The sequence below is a fragment of the Lipophrys pholis genome, assembly GCF_963383615.2.
Source record: "Lipophrys pholis genome assembly, chromosome: 1".
In the NCBI taxonomy this organism is placed as follows: Eukaryota; Metazoa; Chordata; class Actinopteri; order Blenniiformes; family Blenniidae; genus Lipophrys; species Lipophrys pholis.
The window spans coordinates 10,322,536-10,341,871 of NC_137635.1; the positions used below are offsets into that span (position 1 = coordinate 10,322,536).

Genomic DNA, 19,336 nt, shown 5'->3' on the forward strand with positions numbered 1-19,336 from the left:
TTGTGAGCAGTTTTTAAAAAGTTGTGTTTTCTATGATTCTGAGCTCCGTTGTCCTTTAAATTGAAACGTAAAACACAACAAAGGTTTTACAATTTCACCTGTAAACGGGGCCTGAGTGACTCTGTCACGTCTCGCATGTTAAGAGGAAAACATAAGCGATTGACACTAACCTCACACTTGTTGAACTGTACGAGTTCCGGGGCTTTCACGCTTTTACTTTGAAGTGAATTAAGTTTCAGCAACTGACACACCTGAAACATTTGGTTTGTTTACATAATACACATCTCGAGTATTTTATTTTTCAATAGGAATCAAACCTTTTAATGAAATCAATGTTATTTTTTGAAAGTATTTGTTGCCTCCTTCATCCGAACATCTTTTGTTGTCCCACCGTGAAAGGGCTTGGTTGGTAGAGCGGTCGTCTCCCATTTGGAAGGTTGCAGATTCAATTCCTGTCTCCAGATGCCGAAGTGTCCATGAGCAAGAAACTGAACCCCAAATTGCTCCCATTGGAGTGACAGTGCCTCGCATTGGTGTGTGAATGTGATTAATGTTGCAAAGCGCTTTAAGGCTGCTATATAAGTGAAGTCCATTTACCACATCTTCAATTCAAAAACATCAGCCGTCTGATTTTTCCACAAATCACACCTTGTTCCAGCTTTTCCAGAAAACGCTTACCTTTGATTTTGCTCTCTATCCATCCATCCATCCCTCCCTCCCTCCCTCCCTCCCTCCCTCCCTCCCTCCCTCCATCGTCCTCTCGGCGGTGGTCACTTACTGCTCGTCTCCCACCTTCTTTATCCACTCCACATCGCACTGCTTGCACGGGGAAGTCATTTCCTGTGGAAGTAGAGCGTGAAATGAGATTAGCTGCAGGTTCTGGTGCAATATGAGACCCAATCTGACACCCAGAGTCTATGAAGACAACAAGGAAAAAGGTGCATTGATAAATGTTCGTCAAGCATCGTGTGTTTATACTGTTGCTGTTCTCTGTGTCGTTGAGACTAAAACTGTTTGATGAATGATTATCATATAAATTAATCTGTGAATGTAATCTGCAGCTTTGACAGGGAGCTTTTACTCTTTTCGGAACATTTGAGGCAGATCTTCAAGGTCAGGCTCAAGGTCGGGGAACGCCTCCCTTGAAGTGTCTCCAACCTGGTTCAGGCTCCCTAGGGTGAGTAAAACAAGCGCACACTGACCCTCTCCCTCTGGCTGTTCTGCAGCTGTCTCATCTCCCCCTTCAGCCTCTCGCACTCGCCCTTCAGCTCCTCCTCACGCTGGCAGGCCCCCTGGGCCTCGTGCCGGGCGCCCTCCAGCTCCGCCTCAAGCCGCTGCAGCTTGAGGTCCGACAGGGCGTCCAGGCTGCGGGAGCTCTGCAGGGTCAGGGCCGGACAGTCCAGCACTGGGAGGGAACCAGGGAGAGGAGAGTCAGTGTTTCTCCCTGTTGACTCGCCAGAGCTTTTCATACTAGAGATGAGCATTAGAGAATAAAAGAGTCGACTCTTCCAAGGGCAGCGTCTTTCAGTTTGTGCCTAGGTGATGTGATGTGTGTGGGCACGTCAGTGATTCAGCTCCGCTCACACAGACTCAGTCTTCAGCTCCAGAACACTAACAAACAGCAGTAACATCGTTTTACCTCAAATGTGGAGCTGCACCTGGAATCATCGCAGCTAAGCCATCACTTCAAAATTATACAATTATTGCACCAATAACAATGTACAAAAAAAGGCTTTCTGAGAAAAAAAATCTATCTGAACAATAAAATTATAGATTTTTGTGCACAACTCATACAAAACCTCTGATCTGCAGTCACATGGAGCTCAAACACGGTTGTCTCATGAAAACAGTGAGTCTCTCTTACTCGTTTCTGTGTCCATTAATGTGTAAATGTCTAAAAGGGACATTTTTCACTGAAAAGATTCCCAGTTTGTGATCTTAATATGGAAGCCAGTGGAGGTTCTGGGGGATGGAGGAGATGAAGTCTCTAGAGAAAGGGTTGACTGAGGAGCCAAGTTTGAACTTAGTGAAGTTTCTTTCAGGGTTTAGAGGTGGAAGCAATAGCAGCCGAGGCGAGAAGTGGCAGGAATCAGTGTTTCAGCCAATGAGAAGGAAAAGAATTCGGAAGTGAGATTGGTCCTCAATATTTTACAAGGTTATGAAAATGTGTGGAAGGTTATTCTTTTCATTGAAGATGGTGAAGTGGGAGGACTTTATGAAGATCTTTAGCCCAGTGATGATTAAATGCGATATTTCGTAGTTTAACTTGATGAAGGACAAAAATGAGGGGACCAAGCACTGATCCCTGAGGGACACCAATGTGCAGTGGAGCAGTTTTTTTTTTTTTACTTTTGTTACAACATTACATCTGTTAGTGAGGCAAGAATTATAACTGCAATGCCCCATTTTCTTTTGGTGTCCCTCAAAGATCAGTGCTTGGTCCCCGGGCCTTTATCTTGAAACATGACAATCTGAGGTTAGGTGATTCGTCTGGTAAATTCAGTACAAATGTCCAGTATAACTTCCTAAAACTCTTTCATCACAAGGTCAACTTTGCCTCCTGATTTAACAGAACTTTAACCCGGTGTGATCAAACAAAGGAAAATGTCAAGAGAGAACAACAATAAATCATTTGCATAAAATGACTATTGATAATTAAAATCCTTTACTTTTCTATAAGCTGAACAACTACGGTCACTATTGCAGGTTATTGAATGGTTATGTAAAAATATGTGCAGCCGTGGCATTATCTATAGAACAAGTTTACATAATCAAGACAGATCCAGGTCAGTTATCTCAATTTTCAGCATTGTGTTGTTCACAGATGCGGTGATTTCGAAATGAAAGTATGTCATCAATATATTTCACTGAGAAAATGTGTGTAATAAATGTCGGCAGCATAAATTGTACGACTATAAAAAATGTTGAATGTTCATCTGTTGCGGAGATTCGCTACAGCTCCACCTACACACACGTCAACATGCCGACGTACAGGCTGCGCCATAGCTGTCTACTGCTGGCAGGTGCTACACAGATTTATTTTTGAAGATAAATATGACACCAGTTATTTATTTGAAGCTTCTTTGAAACCGTCGTACATTTCTAACGGAGGCATTAATTTGCATTGTGACAAGTGGAAATAGTCACGCAGGCTTTTGGAGCTTTTGGTAATCCAGACCAGTCACAATAGACGATGACTTGGTGGCACAGATGGACGCAGCAGGCTGAAGAATACAGATATAATCCTACAATTTCTTTGCTGTTTCTGCAGCCAGAATGAGTGAAATTCAATGTGCAGCAGCCAGAGAGATTACAGGCTTCTCTTTCTACAGACACTTTGGAGCAGGAACTGAACCTTCGAGTCGATTCTCTAAAGAGGTCGAGGTTTAACCTTCACACAGACAAAGAAAGAGACGCATTTCAATATAAATTGCAGATGAGAAACGGAACTTTTGGAAGATATCACAGGATTTTCTTTAATGTAATAAAATGCAGTTATCACATATTAACCAGTTTTTATTCCTTTTAGTTACTTCTTAATTCAAAGTAGTATCCAGTTTAACATCTGTGTTTTTTATATCTTCAGTTTTCTCTTTTGATTTCACCTCTGAACATCACGTAAATTAAATATTTTCATTGAATTGATGCATCAGTGGGTCCGAACACCGAATAAACAGGCGGCCAAAACACAGAAAGATTTGCATTTTCACTTGTTGTTGTGTAAATGGATCCAAAATTGTAAAGTAAACTTACAGTTGTCTGTATGTGTTAAGAGTTTCCAAACATAAAACACTGACTAAATTAAAGTAATACACTCGTCTTTGTTTTTCCAATTGTAGCATCCTCGGGCTGAAATCATACTAGCTGTATAAGTCATACTAGCTGATGGTAGGTTGGATGACTACACGGTGCGGTTGAAACATCAGACAGGTCGTGACGTTTTGACTCATTCCACGACAGCGTTTTCCTCCCAGCAGCCTCTCCAGGAAAGCAGTCGTCATGTCGCAGCCACAGCTCTGAGAGACAGGGAGTCCAGGCTCCTCTCTCACCTCTGCACAGCTGTGAAGTGGGTGTGATGTTACATCCAGCCGCTCTGCTAGCTCAAAGGGACGAATACAACGGCTTTTTTCAAAAACCTGCTGAGGAAATCTGCTTCAGTTCATTTCAGTTCACGTCGACTCGTGTTCAGGTGGATAATCTTGAAGTAGATTAATGTATTATTGTGACAACACCCGTTTTCAGTCCGACTCGAGTGACAGATTACTGTCATAAAATCAGTCACGTTGTGATAATTCCTGATGTTTCCCAGCTGTTTGGTTACTGCTTCTATTTGTTGTCGTTCGATAATAAATCCATTTCATTCAAGAAGAGCTAACTTTCAGTTTATAGAGCATCTTCCTCTGAGAGAAAAGTAAAGACAAGAAAAGGAACAAAAGTTTTGCTGCAGAATTTGATGAATGTTGTCGACCAGACAAAGCGGAGAAAGACAGAATCTGAACATCAAGATGATGAATTTCGCGAGTTGCTGATGAAGCCGTTGAATGAAAGCCCGACTTCACACCTCACTTGTATTTCAAACAGTTTGTTACTGATGAAATGATTCATCTGGTTACTAACTTGTTCAGTTTTATAAAAGATGAAGAAAAAAAAGCCCAATAAAAACAACTGAATCAGTGAATCAGTGATTGGACTGTCCCACACAAAGCTGACAGCTCTGATAAAGTGTCAGCAATGCTACAATAACAACTAAATGCACATTGGGACACATTAGTAACTTGATTAATTCAAGTAACTAGTTACTTGTTTTTCACATTGACTATTAAGTAACTCAATTACTTTTCAAGGAAATAATATCCTATCTGTTTGGCCACAATCTTGAATTAAAAACATTAACCTCTCACTCATCTGTCCTCCTCTCGGGTGTTCCTCAAGGCTTTGTTTTCAGTCCCCCCGTTTTTCCTCCCATTTTACTACAAAAACCGTAAATATAATTATCTGTCAGGATTCGGTGGGTCCGGTCCTGGCAGTTTTGTGTTTTGTGTTCTGTTTGTTTTGGTGGGTGTGGTCTTTCTGTTCTGTGTGTGGTGTTCCTTCCTCCCCCTCGCTTTTGGACAACAAAGCAGGCGCAGCCGTGTGAGAGGATAACTCGTTTCACCTGTGGCTCATCAGCGGCTCCGCCCTTAAAAGCCTGGAGCTGCCAGTCTGTACTCCTGCGATGGTAATCGTTTGTTCCAGCGCTCTTCAGTTTTTTCCTAGTGATGAGCCCAGAGCTTGCAAGTTATAGCATTGAGCCCAGACTAATCAATACTGGGTTTTGTACCTTTGGACTTTTGTTAATCTTGCCCCCCCCCCCCCCCCCCCCCACCTGCTTTTGCAGCATTTCCTGTTTCCCTGTGGACTCCCGGTCCTCGCCATCCTCTCCCATCCTGCGCTGTGGAGAAGCTTCCCAGCGGTGGTTGTCTGGGAGCTGAAGGATCCCCCTTTTTTAATAAACTTTAGATTTTTTTCCCTTTCGAATCTGTCCCACGTTGTCTCGTGTGTTCTGCAACTTGGGTCTGCCCTCCCGGAATCATGACATTATCAGCTTGAAAATGTTCTTTCAATTTGCCCTGTCGTTATTGTAAAAAGGAATCTGTTCCTAGAAATGTACCTGGTGAAGTGAAGGTTGAATTAAATTAAAAAGTTGTATTGCTATGTGGATGATAGACAGCTCTACGTTTCTAATAAACCCAACTGTACTGTGTTTTAAAACCTGGACACAGACATATGCATGTAGGTAGGTAGGTATGTGTATTACTAATACAACAACAACATCATCATCATCAGTAACCAGCTTAGAATTTTCTGCCCAGCTGCAAACACAATGACCTCTTCTGAATGTTTTGTTGGACTGTCTGAGCACCAGCACTTGACTGCATCATACATCAAAACCGATGACAAACAGAAGAAGCACGTCAGGAAGCGTTACTTCACTCACTGCGTGCGTCTGGGCCGGCGTGCAGCTGCAGATACTGCATGTCTTTGCTGTGCAGCTGCATGTTGAGTTTCTGCAGCGAGCTGTCCCGCTGCCTCAGAGCCGACTCCAGGTTCAGGATTCTCTCCACGTGCTTCTCCACCAGGGTGGTCTGCAACCCACAGAGGCGTTCACACCATTTAACAACAGATACAGAAGAATTAAAGAGGGAGAACCACAACTTGCCAGAGTCCAGTCAGTTGAACAAAACCAGAGAAATGAACCCTCATCGGGTCTTGCGTCACACACATTTTCAGTATATGTGCATTTATATCTGTGTACAATGATATCTAAGGAGTTATGTCTTCTCCTGCTGCACGGATTTAACATTTTCAGTCATTTTTTTCATAGGTGTCATATGGTGTCATATGTAACTTTTAAGTATTGTCATATTTGTGCATTAGCCGTCAGTTAACAGTCGATCTAGTATTTACTAAGTTTCTAATTAATAGGAGATCCAGCTGCTGTGTTTACTATTAGACTGATGATAGATGGGGGATGTCAAACATAGGGTTTGTGGGTCAAAACCGGCCCAACAGACGCTCCAATTCGGCCAAACCACCAAGAAAATGGTAAAAATTTCAAATAAAACGTTGATTTTTTAACAAATTTCTTGAGGGTAGCAACACAATTTTTTGGTTTTGCAGAAATATAGACAATTCCATCCCGTATAATCTGCACTGCAACAAAGAAAACTTTAAATTTAAAGGTTATTGTGGCACTATTTTACTGGTCTGGCCCACATAATGAAATTGGGCCATTTGTGGTCCCAGAATTAAAATGAATTTGACATCATTGATGTCGCTGCTGGACTGGCCGTGTTAACAATCCTCAAGATTTATGTCTTGCAAGAATCAAGGCTATTGTTCTTCTTTGATTGACTTATTTTACATTTTACATTATTTTACTGTAACATTGACTCACTCTCTTCCACTTCCAGCATCTCTGATGCGCTTAATCCTTTAATCACACTTGGCACATATTAACTGCTGAGCTCGGCAGAAATGGCATACTTCACTCTCAATGAGAAGGTTTATTATCACAGAGGGCATCCGAGGAGGCCGACAGGCGCACGGTGAGAGGGAACACGGTTTGAAAACTACCAGCAGAGGAAAACATTATGAAAAGGAGTTCATGAAGTGGGAAAAAAAATACTACTGGAATGATTATCTCATCAAAACCTTTTCATTACTAGTTGGGTTTTTTTTGTCTGTTTTCCCAAGATGGGTAAAACCTAAAAAGCATGTTTTTGGGCATCAGAGGAGAACTTTTAATGAACACCTTGTTTCTCTGAAGGACTCTCCTCTGAGTTTCAGGATTAATGAAGCCGGCTTTACTCTGAAAAGCTAATTAGGCTTCTTTGAAATGAAAAGTGCCGTCGCACAACCGGTAGAATCCCTCTGCAATGAGTCCGTGTGCTCGGCGTTTGAAAGGGTTTGCAAGGTTAAACACAAAGTTTTAGCTGAAATAAGTTTTAGTTTGAAGTGAAAACGTATTGTCTTTGTGTGCTCGTTTCAGAAAGGTTTTGCATTTACACAGCAACGGCAGAGTTTGCATTATTCATATACGTACAATACAATGAAAGAGCTCATTTTTAGTATTAACTGATTAAACAAATTGTTATTTAAAAGGTTACACATTAAAACGATCGGAAACAATAGCAAAGGATTTAAAATCTAGAATATAAACTTCATATTTGGCTGTTTTCTTAAAACTTTGCATGACCTTCATTCGCAGACAGAAGCATGAAGACTAAACGCTGCGTCACAACACCTTTTAGATTTGGTCTCTGGTTTTAGCAGAGCAGCTCCAGGAGACCTGACGTTTTATTTGAGAGCTTATTCAATAAGCAGTGAGACAGATATCAGAGTGCAGGGCCATGAAATGTTTAGAAACCATCATGGAGTCTCAATAGATGTTCCATTTTGTGTTTATCTTCTGTTCTCCTTCCACTGCAAGTTACTTTTCTCTGGGATTAATTCCAGCGTCTCACAATCCTAAACTGGATAAAGAGGCAGAGCAGGAAGGAAAAGGTCCAGAAAAAGCAAAAAGTTTGCGACAAGAGGAGAAGATAATAAACTGCAGAAGATTTTGGTGTTTTCTTCAGTGACGTAGTGAGACTCGGATGAGTGGCAGGCGGCTCTTTTAAATTGTTCATCCTGTAATGTCGCACTGCCGACTCACGTTCTCCAACAGTCAAAACTGAAGAGAGCGAAGTGGAGACGTCCCTACTTTTACTTTCTTATCTGTCAACTTTCCGACACGCTGAAATGGAAGCAGGCTTTCAACCAAACTGTTGCTGCTCAGAGACGCGTCCTCTTAATTGGAGCTAAATGAGAATCCTGAAAGTTTCCTTTTATTTCTACCTCGTGACGCTCGGTGTTGGACGTCTTGTCTGCTTTCCACGGCAGAGTGTGAAACTGCAACACGTTGATTAATGAGCCATATGGCTCGTGTGGAAAGCGACTGTAAGATAACAGATCGTCGGAGCGGTGAAGTGGAAACAGCCTCTGACCATCTTGTCCAGATCCCTCTGCATGTTGCTCTTCTCCATGTGGATCTTCTCGTAGGCCTGGATCACATCCTCCAGCTGCTCCTCGCGCTCCTTCCTCTTCTGGAGCTGAAACAAACAAAAGACTTACTTTACAAAATTATTATTATTTTTTTTTTTTTTTAGAAACTAGAGTAATGAAAACCTTAACCTCATGTTATTTAGGGTTGAATTTTGATGACTGTGCACATAGAACGAATACCTTGATATCTATTGATGTGTACAGTTTTTCAAGTCAAGGCATATACAGACAGAATCAAAGCTGCAAGCCGAGATGAACGGGCTCGCACAACCACCTATGTTGGAACGTGATGCATGTTGAGGTTTGGTGCATGTCAGCGTGCAAAACCATTGTTTTTACATGAAGATTTTAGGTGGTGCTATGGAGCCGTTTTGCATCTGAAACTGATGAAATACATACATTTTCAAGCTATCTTTTTTTCTGCTGTTGGCTTTAGCTCTGGATCAGCTGTTGGTTAGAGAGTGTGGGTGATATTTTTGTGTGTCCTGATGTGCTCCATATCTCTCAGGTTTGAGGCCACGGTATGTGAAAATATAATTCCTTAAACTTCCTCTTACCAACAGGTGGCGCTATAACTCTGAATGAACATTGGCATATGGATGTATTCGGGGCAGCACTGTGACGACACGTGGGAAGTTTCAGGCAGGTCGCAGCATGTAGAGCAGAGTTACACGTCACTTCCTGTTTCATGGCGAACCATCAGATATTCATTGGAGCGCCATGGCCACGCCCTTTGAGATTATAGTTTATATTTCTATAGATTTTTACAGTAGTCAAAGTAGCTGTTAACCTTGTAGTTAGTGTCTGATTCAATCAAAATTCTGCTGTACACTGTCGGACGTAGAAATAATTGTCACTGATTATTTAGCACGACAAACCGATTCTGCAGCCAAGCACAAATGTAAAAGGCGATAATGAGAGTATCTTAAGGGTTTTTTTGTTTTTATTTTATTTTGGGGAAGCGTTGCCTGTGTGAGCAGAGAAGAAACGACAGCGCCGCCGCCGCCGTCCTCCTCCGTCACGACGCCGTCGACAAGGCGTCCGCGCTTGGATGCCAGTTTTCCTGCAGGCATATGTTACCATAGACACGCGGGGAGCCGGCCTCTCGTCACACGGCAGCCACGTCGCTCTTTGTCCTCTCGTTTGTCTCACTGCCTCGGCAGCTGCTCCCTCTCTCATTCTCTCTGTTAGTCCGAAGTGACCAGCCTCTTCGATCAGAAGCTCTCCGCTCTCGGCGTCTCTTCATTTCACTCGATTTGCTGCATGTCGCTGTCAAACGCCACTGACTGACACTCAGCCTCTCATCACAGGACTTCCCCTCATCTTCTCTTGAGACTGTGCTGAGTATCATTGTTGAAATCATGACTTCTCCCTTCTTTCCCGTGCACATGCTGAGGTGTGAGGATTTCCGTGTCCTACATTTCCCGGGTTACACAACAGCTTAAGAGACACATTTGATGACTCTCACAATGAAACTTTTTGTCTTTTTTTTTCCCTCTGTCAGGAAGTTTGAAACCTTCCAATGAAGGAGAAAAAAAGCGCTGATATTTTGTGTTTCTCAGTTGGGGGTGGGGGGGGGGGGGGCAGAGACTGAACTTAACGGATCCTGTCTGAGCATCAGTTAATGAGACTCTGATCAGTGAAAAGACAAACACAGGAAGCTAAAACTTCACCAACAAGCTCATGTTGATGTGACGTTCAGAGACCTGAACACATCATAAAGCTGCATTTTCAATGAAAGGACAGAAACTGAGTCCTAAAACTGAGAAAGTTTCCATTTTGAAACTTCAGTCAAAAAGGCACTAACACGGGGTTCTGTATGATGGAAGGTGAAAATCAACTCTTGAGCTGATGTTAACTTCTCATCAGACCGTCACTGTGTTTGTTGATTTTGTGTTTCTGCCAACGTCACAATAATCGGCTGACTGACTCTTCATGACCAGACCAGAAACTTTCTCTGCATTTAAAATAACAGTCATATTTCATCCATTCTGACCTTTGAAGACCTTCTCTGGCAGACAGAATGCCACGTCTCTTAGCTTTTTCTTGATAATTGGCGCTGACTACTTTACCGGAAAGAAATTGTTTGTTGTGCGGCCGAGGTCGTTTCCCCGACGGAGCCCGCTCGGTGAACCGCCGCACAATTCATCACTCTGGAAAACCCAGTGTCGGCGCCCTGTGACCTTGTGTCCCGCTCTAATCGCTCCTGCTGTTCCGATAAACCGTTTTCTTCCTCGGTCTGACTCCCTGCCTTCATCTCTCTTTCGTCCTGCTGCGGCCTCGCCGCGGCCTTCTGCTGTCAGTCGTTTCTCAGAGGTATTTCCCCGAGCTCTCGTTCAGTCGGACACAGCAGGGTTACAGGAGAAGGGAGGGAGAGGCCCGAGCACATTATGGGCTCTGCTGTTCTGCTCTCGCTCTCCAGACGTTTCAGGCAGAAGCAACACTCGTGTTTGAAGCAAAAACTATCCAGTCTTTACAGAACGAAGCCTGGGAGCGGCGTCCACACACACTCTGGTGTCGCCCTGTATGATCCAATATGTCCATCTTCTGCGCCGCTTTATACAACTCAGAGGGCCGGAAGCAAATCATAGTTAATTATGGATGATGGCGAGGAAAACCCTGGATGATTCTCCAGTCGATCACAGGCCCCGTTTACACAACAAAGTTTCAAGTGAGAACACATCGTTTTTGCGTTTTCATTTTCAGAAAAGTTTCAGAAAACGTTTCTGCCATATGCCGATGTAGTTTTCATGTTGGGCCACTAGTGGGTGCTGTTTGTTTTTGTAATGAAACCATACACGCCGCAGAAAACGATATGATGTAAAGTTGGATTGTTATTCTGGCGACTGTAAACTATAAAACTACAAAGTCCCAGGAGAACATGGACTGGGAGTCCTGACACAACATTGTTCTTATTGTCCATCTACTGAGCATGTGCACAACTACTAGTTACTACAACCGTGGTACGCATGACCAGTAGCAGCGTTTCAGAAAAGTTGTGTTTCCCAGGTTAGTTTTAACAACTAGAGTCTAGGTTAGTTATAACAATGAAAGTCTAGGTTAGTTATAACGCTGAGAGTCTAGGTTAGTTATGATAACTAGAGTCTAGGTTAGTTATAACAATGAAAGTCTACGTTAGTTATAACGCTGAGAGTCTAGGTTAGTTATAATAACTAGAGTCCAGGTTATTTATAACAATGAGAGTTCAGGTTAGTTATAACAACGAGAGTCTAGGTTAGTTAAAACAATGAGAGTCTGGGTTAGTTATAATAACTAGAGTCTAGGTTAGTTATAACAACTAGAGTCCAGGTTAGTTATAGCAACGAGAGTCTAGGTTAGTTAAAATAACCAGAGTTCAGGTCAGTTATAACAACGAGAGTCTCGGTTAGTTATAACAATGAGAGTCTAGGTTAGTTATAACAACGAGAGTCTCGGTTAGTTATAACAATGAGAGTCTAGGTTAGTTAAAATAACTAGAGTCGAGGTTAGTTATAATAACTAGAGTCTAGGTTAGTTATAATAACTTGAGTCGAGGTTAGTTATAAGAGTTCAGTTCAGTGTGGTTTCAGAGCTCCATGTCCGAGAGCTGGTCCGGATAAACACATGCACACACGTCTTCCTGCTCATCTGCATGAAGCTTTAAGCTTATTTATTTTTTGGGGAAAAGAATTATCCAAGATATATAAATAAATGTAAATAAAAACTGTCCCTCGATCCTCAGAGTCTACACGTGAGAAAAAACCACAACAAACTGCATCTGCGTGAGATTTGATGTAAACATTGAGCAGAGTCTTGGCCAGGATTCATTCTAATTATTCAGCCTCTCAGAAATGGAGCAGCAACATGAAAATCCCACGTCGCACTGCACCGTGCACAAAGTGTGCTCAAAGAAAATATATAAAAACCAGCCAATCTGAGTAATTGTGCTCTGACAGCAGCTTCAGTGCTTAATTAGTTGTGGACATCTCTCCACGCGTGTCCACTATTAATTCTATTAATTCACACCAGAGGAGTGATTTCTGCCGGACGGAGGCTGATAAGGTTTTTTTTAATCCACTGTGAAATTGTGAGGAGAGGAGAGACTGTGGTGAAGCTTCCTGGTGGAGCCTCTTGTCCTGGCGTCCGCCGGTGACCTCTCACCTCGTGGGTCAGGACGTTGACTCTCTGCTGCAGCGTGCCGTTCTCTGACTGCAGCAGCGCCGTGTCTTTGCTCTCGAAGGAACAGTACGAGTTGGTGTCCTCCCCGAACTCGTTGATCATGGGGAACTGAGGGGAAGAAAAACAGGACGCGGCAGACGTCAGCGGACGTAAACTTAAAGCAATCAGCAAACTCTGTTCACTTATTTACGCTTTCTGTTTGTTGCTTCAATTCCATTTTCTTTCTGCAGTTTTTCCTGATTTCACGCTGGCGTTATTAAACATTGATCTGACACGAGCGGCGGCTTCTCTTCGACCCAGAAATCCCTGACAGGCTTTGATTAATGTCACGTGGTCTGTTTGTCTATTCATGTAAATATCTTGAACTGGATTTAAATCCTCAGAGCTTCTCGACTGGTTTCCATGCCCGATGACGACGGCTGTTTGAAGTCACTGAACACAGTGTTTTTCTCTTCTTACTTTACATGTTCTTTACGTATATATTTAGTTTTGTCATGTGATTCTCTAAACTTTTTTGTGTTTACTTAACTGTAAATAGTCAAAAATGTTCATCTTTTACACTCGGTGGTGGATTTTGCTTTGGGCAAAATGGGCGTAAACTCAACAGGGGCGTTTATTTAAAACATTTGTTTAAGTGATTGCCTTTCATTTCTAAGAGAATTAACATGCTGAAGAAATTACAAGTAAATACATCAAATAATCTGAAATACAATATGAATGACAAAATCATACGTACTCGTGGCCTGGCATGCTCACTACATCATCATCAGTGTTTGTGCCGTTTCCATGGAAATGGACGTTGTATTGTAAACGTGAAACAGAAAATACTAAAACTATGACTTTTCAATTGTCGTGTTGTGTTGGGGAATAAAACATGTAATTGAATATCATTTGCTTTACATCAGGATTTTTATGAAAAATCAATATCAATAAAATCATTATAATAACTGCAGATACCCACAGGTTGGAGTTATTATACCTTAGACCTTTCTCCTGCATTATATTTTATATATTATATCATATCTACATTATTATATTATATCTACATTAGGTCCTATAACTGACTGACATGGTAACATTTTCATGAGCTTTGTTTATCTAAGAAATGTGCTTTAGATATAGGTATGGTGTACACTTTGGTTTATATTCCTGGTGTTGACAATTTGTGCTTTTAGTGAACCATCTTCCTGTCTGCGGTGTGATGAGTACAATTAACTCCTTGTGTATCAGTAGCTGCTCTAGACAGATAGATGGAGTGACAGTGCCTTGCACGGCTGCAACCTCCAATGGTGTGTGAATGAGTGTGGGAATGGGTGAATGTGATGAGCTGTGTAAAGCACTCTGGGGCTGCTCACACAGCTGTAAGGCGCTATATAAGTGAGGTCCAGTTACCATTTTAAATGTCAATGCTTTTATGAGCTCTCGGTGATCGTAGGATTTATTTAAAAAAAAGAAGAAAAAAAAGAGTTTTCTTTTCTGAAATAAACATCCAATCAGCGAAACCACAGGAGGTGACAGAATTCTTCCTAATAGACTCACTTCAACTCATTTTCTATGAAGCAATAAAAACATTATCATGAAGGAAATCAGAAGTGCAACAATAAAACAAGTAAAATACGTGAAATATGCAGAACTGTTTGTGTCGCAGCCACATTTATACACTGAAATGATTGATTATGTAACCAGAAGTGGGAATGTGGGGGCAATGGGCTGTATCTCATTTGCTATTGTTTTACATATGAAATAAGCAATTTGTGGTGCTAAACTCTCGCAGTTAGCTGCTGCAGCAGAAACATACAGGACGGTTATATAACCACGAACCGTTCGACCTAAATGAACACATTTACATTTAGAGTGGAGACCGTAAACATGCAGGGCTTTCCACTTTCTGAGGGAGGAGATGTGATGTCTATTTGAGGAGCAAACAACCCTTTTCCATTTAGCGGAACAGAACACCTCTCTCTGCTCAGTTCAACGCTGAACATTTGCAACACGGACGGTCCTCCCATGGGCCGGAGGAGTGTCAGGAAGCGAAGAGCAAACCTCCGTCCGGCAGGAAGCAGCTCCGTCTGCGGCAGGAACACCACTCAAGACCACAGAAGAAATAATATGACTTCTGCATCTCTTCCCCTTTCAATGGCACTGCAAGTTCATTCAAGAGGTGCCGGCTATTGAGTCGTTCACTTCAAGCAAGATTTCCACTTGAAAACTGAACCTGAGTAAAACCTGAGTAAAATCAGGAACTAAGTCATAAAAATGGACGGATGATTATCTTACTTAGACATTAGTTTGCCTACTGAATGAAAATATTAGTCCCACCAATATTAAAACTATGTTCAATGTATTTATATTTTATTGTTAACTTTTTAGTTCTCTCCATGTCTCCACAAACACCAAGCTGATAAAGCTTTAGAGAATCCGAATGTATGAACATGAAACTTGTGTGATTTGAGTCAATTATTTATCAAATACAGTTGGCACGTAGGTGTGCTAATTTACTTCCTGACTCCCCATAATAATAGTTAGAATAACTGAAATAATTGGAATTGTTTATCAGAGGCGAGAGGTAAAATAATATAATAAAGCCATATTTTAATCACTAACAAACAGGCACCTCGTCTAAGTATATATGCACAGGTGTGACAGGCTCTGTTTTAAACCAACAGCTGTCTCTGGAGGAATGAGCCGCGAACAAACCTCCAGCAGCAGCAGCAGGACGGCAGCCTGAAGCCTTCAGTCACAGCTGCTCACTAAAAGGAAGCAGCATTTCTCCAAACCCCGACACGTCAAAATGAATTTACCGCGATGCTGAATTCTTCAAATCAGTCATGCAAACGCCAACAGAAACATTCATCAGTGGAGTGAGACTTCCTCCAGAATCAAAGTTCTCTGAAGATTGAATTTCCCATCAAGAGCGATCACAAGGTCCCGTGATGTAGCAGCGACTTTCCTCTTTTTTTTTTAAGCATCTTTTCAGTGTTTTCAAGCGAGTACAGCTGCGTCTTTCATAACTTTATGTTTCCAAGCCTCTCGTTCTTTCGGTTACTGAGATAGAAATCCTGCAGTACAAGTTTTCAACTCGCAATGTAAACAGAACATCTGCGAAAACTGGCTGCTGATGACTTTGAAAAAGGTCACATGAGCAAATAGTTAAAAAAAATATATGTATATTTACTCTTTGAATTGTTTTTCAGTAAATTTCAGAACTTGTCAAAATTGAGATGATGTTGACACCCGGATGTCTCCATGTTGGTACTTTGTCTCAGTTGTTTTGTTGCTGGATCTTTCTTTAAGTCATCATTCAGATTATAGAGCATCTTCCTCCTCTAACATCGAGATTATAGAGCATCTTCCTCCTCTAACATTGAGGTTATAGAGCATCCTCCCCCACTAACATCTAGATTATAGAGCATCTTCCTCCCCTCACATCAAGATCATAGAGCATCTTCCACCTCTAACATCCAGATTATAGAGCACCTTCCTCCTCTCACATCTAGAGTATAGACCATCTTCCCCCAATAACATCTAGATTATAGAGCATCTTCCTCCACTAACATCTAGATTATAGAGCATCTCCCCCCACTGACATGTAGATTATAGAGCGTCTTCCCCCACTAACATGTAGATTCGAGTATATCAGAGTTGCTGCTGTTTGAGACCTTTCCTCTCTCAACCACGTTTTTGAGTGCACTTTAATCGAAAATAGTTTCTAAATTGTAACCCGTCTTAATTCTTGAAATCTTCTCTGACTCTTTTCTTTTGTTCTTGATGTTTTTAGTTTTGACTTTATATTTTTAATATTTATAGCAGTAACGTTCTGGTAAGTTATATTCATGCGACGGCGATGACCTCAAGCAAGTTAACACAGAAATAAAAGTATTTCCAGCGGTTTGCTCTTGCATAAACGACCTAAAGTGTGTAAAACCCTCATTTAAATACTGCTTCAATACATGATGTGATATTATTCACGGGTAATATAAAGTACTATCGAGCAAACCTTATAAAACACATCCTTCCTTTACTTTTACGGCCATTTTTTGCCCACATGCCTGATGTTTGTCACCCTGCACTCTTGTACCTGAACTATATTAAGGGAATAAAACATTAAAAACAGTGCAGGAGAGCTCCAATGTCACAGAGTTCCTAGAAGAAGAACACCACGGACTAATAAGAATATTCAGGTTTTTTTTTTTTTTTCTCCTTTTAATCCTTCAATGTTCTTAATTTCAACACATTATCGCCCCTCTGCTCTTTACATCATTATCTCTTTATACGCTCTAATTTCTCCTCATTTCGTCGTGTCTGCCGGTGCCTAACCCCTCCCCACACGTCTCTCCTCTTTCCACTTCCTCTCTCCCTTTTCCCTCATCTTCTCGTCCTCCCACACTCTATCTTTACACGTCTCATCCCTTCGTTAAATTCGTCCGGCTGCAGCTCCAAATAGGATTTTTGCATCAGCTGAAATATTTTGTGGGTCTATTCCACGAAATTTGCACATCTCGGAATTGCAAGAATATTCACCATATTACTCTGTGCATACATTATTCAAAACGTCTGAATATTGGCTCAAAACAGAGTCAACGCCTCCGTTAATCCTGAATTCCGAAACTCACATGACCCAATGAAGACCTTTGACTGCCTGACGGGACGATTCCTCATGTAGAGCCACTGTTTCCCATATGATTTTGTGTCCCACCAGTGTCAGATGATGCAATTAGACGTCTCGGGGTAGTATTGGTGAACAATGAGAGAAACGATGTTCACCTAATGCTGGAGTGATTTAAAGGCGAGTGAAACAGCCAGGCAAAGCTTCCTGTTGATGAATATCGTACAATACCAACATGTTTTCCATTTTGAACTGTGAAGTCACACACCATGGTATTCTTAGTAAACTACCTGCTAAACGCGCACGAAGTGAAAGAAATCTGTTTCCATGAGCAGTTTAGCAGAATGTTAATAAATCAAGCCCAGACTCCGCTTCCACTTATTCTATAAATAACATTGTTCCTGTTTTCAGAGCCACTAAAGCGACTGATTAACATTCCTCAACAATTAATCTCAGCCTCTGACTCGATATCGAACCGCCAACCTGGATTAGGGGATGACCTATCAAATGAGCCGCAGTGTGCCTGAAGCTCAGGTGCTAGAAAAGGTCATTTCCAAATCCCAGTGCTGTGGGATTATGTCTAATCTCTACTTCTAACCATGTGGCAAAGAATCAAATGGGTTTTAAAGAAAAAATCTTAAGAAGACACGGACCCTCAGATGGACGTTCACATGCGGAGCAGATGTTCCTTTACGAGACTTCTAAATTGTTTGCTTGTTACATACAGTTTTGTTTTTTTTGTCTAAAGTCTCCAGCATCCTCAGATTATTTCTCACTAAGATCTGCTGCCTCACTGGTTTTGGCTGCAGACATTGTTGTTCTCACACTCCGGTTCTCATTCAACACACATGAAGTAACATAATAGATCCAACTACTAAGAGACCTGCATGAACGAGGAGTCTTTCTTGGTCTCACAATGCATTTGACTCGCTGGCATTTCTATTTACATCTTCCAGTTAAACCCAGCAGCCCTTTTGCCCTCTGAACACAGAATGATAATTGCCTCCTTTTGGATTTGTGTTTATTCGGCGGCTAATCCAGGATCAAAGCCCAGCGAAGCCGCTTCCCTTTCATCTTCCTGAACAATCTCACTGCCCCAATAAAACAGGGAAATGCGAAAGGGTGAGCGGGGAGCGGGCAGCTCTGTTCTGTGAAAAACATCTAATAAGTCTAGAAAAACAGGCTTGTGCGTGCGACCGACCAGAACGAGAAGAGCTGTGGTTATGAGGCAACTTAACACCATGCGACTTTAAACGTCCCTCACCTTAATCTCATAGATCTTGAGCTTCCTCTTGATGCTGGTGTTCTCTCGCTCGAGGCAGGACAGCCTCGCCTTGATGTCCTGATAGGCGGTGATGAGGGCCAAGTGGGAGGCGGAGTAGACGTCGTCGGGGGGCAGAGGCGAGGACCGCCACGCCACGCTGCCGCAGCCATCGTCTTTGAGGCCGCCGCCGTCGCCGCCTCCTCCCAGCAGCCCCAGCTCGCCGCCGCCAAACAGAGACTGCATCACTTACAGTCTCAACCTGAGCAGAGACACAGACAGTTGTTTTGTGTGTTAATAATTCAAAAGGGTGGATTGTTTCCATTCAATTAAATGTACCAACCCAAAATAACGCTTTCATAACCTGAGCAGAGGTCGGCGTTCGGTTCTGCTGCTCGAAAGAAAAAGAACAAAGCAGTTTTCATCTGAGTGCCGTCGGACATGGACACTTGATTTCAAATATTTAAAGGAAAGAGGCAGGGAGCAGGGAAACTGTTGTTTTGTCACTTCAGCTTAATGGTGGGGCAATTATTCAGTTCGCTGCGGGTGGGTCAGTGTGTAGCATGGTTTCCATTGTGTTTGGGAGTTCACAATGAAAGACAATCCTGCTTTTGTGAATACTGAGAGAAACGAAAGCATCAGACAGGGCGAGATGGTGCAAAGATGACGTGATGGTGTTCAAAGTTTGTATTGTGCCCACTTGGTGGGCAAAAGGTTTTCATCCA

At 42.1% G+C, this 19,336-nt stretch overlaps 1 protein-coding gene across 1 annotated transcript in view; it reads right to left on the reverse strand.

Annotated features, from left to right (window-relative positions):
* The window catches only part of tbkbp1 (TBK1 binding protein 1), a gene marked incomplete at both ends in the record, with an annotated part of 32,435 nt that extends 13,578 nt beyond the window's left edge, over positions 1–18,857 (reverse strand). Inside the window, 6 exons of the mRNA XM_080458772.1 lie at positions 779–840; positions 1,203–1,405; positions 5,978–6,125; positions 8,529–8,633; positions 12,727–12,852; positions 18,615–18,857. Of these exons, the coding sequence (XP_080314898.1) occupies positions 779–840; positions 1,203–1,405; positions 5,978–6,125; positions 8,529–8,633; positions 12,727–12,852; positions 18,615–18,857 (887 nt within the window). The remainder of the gene's footprint in view (positions 1–778; positions 841–1,202; positions 1,406–5,977; positions 6,126–8,528; positions 8,634–12,726; positions 12,853–18,614) is intronic.
* Positions 18,858–19,336: the final 479 nt, after the last annotated feature.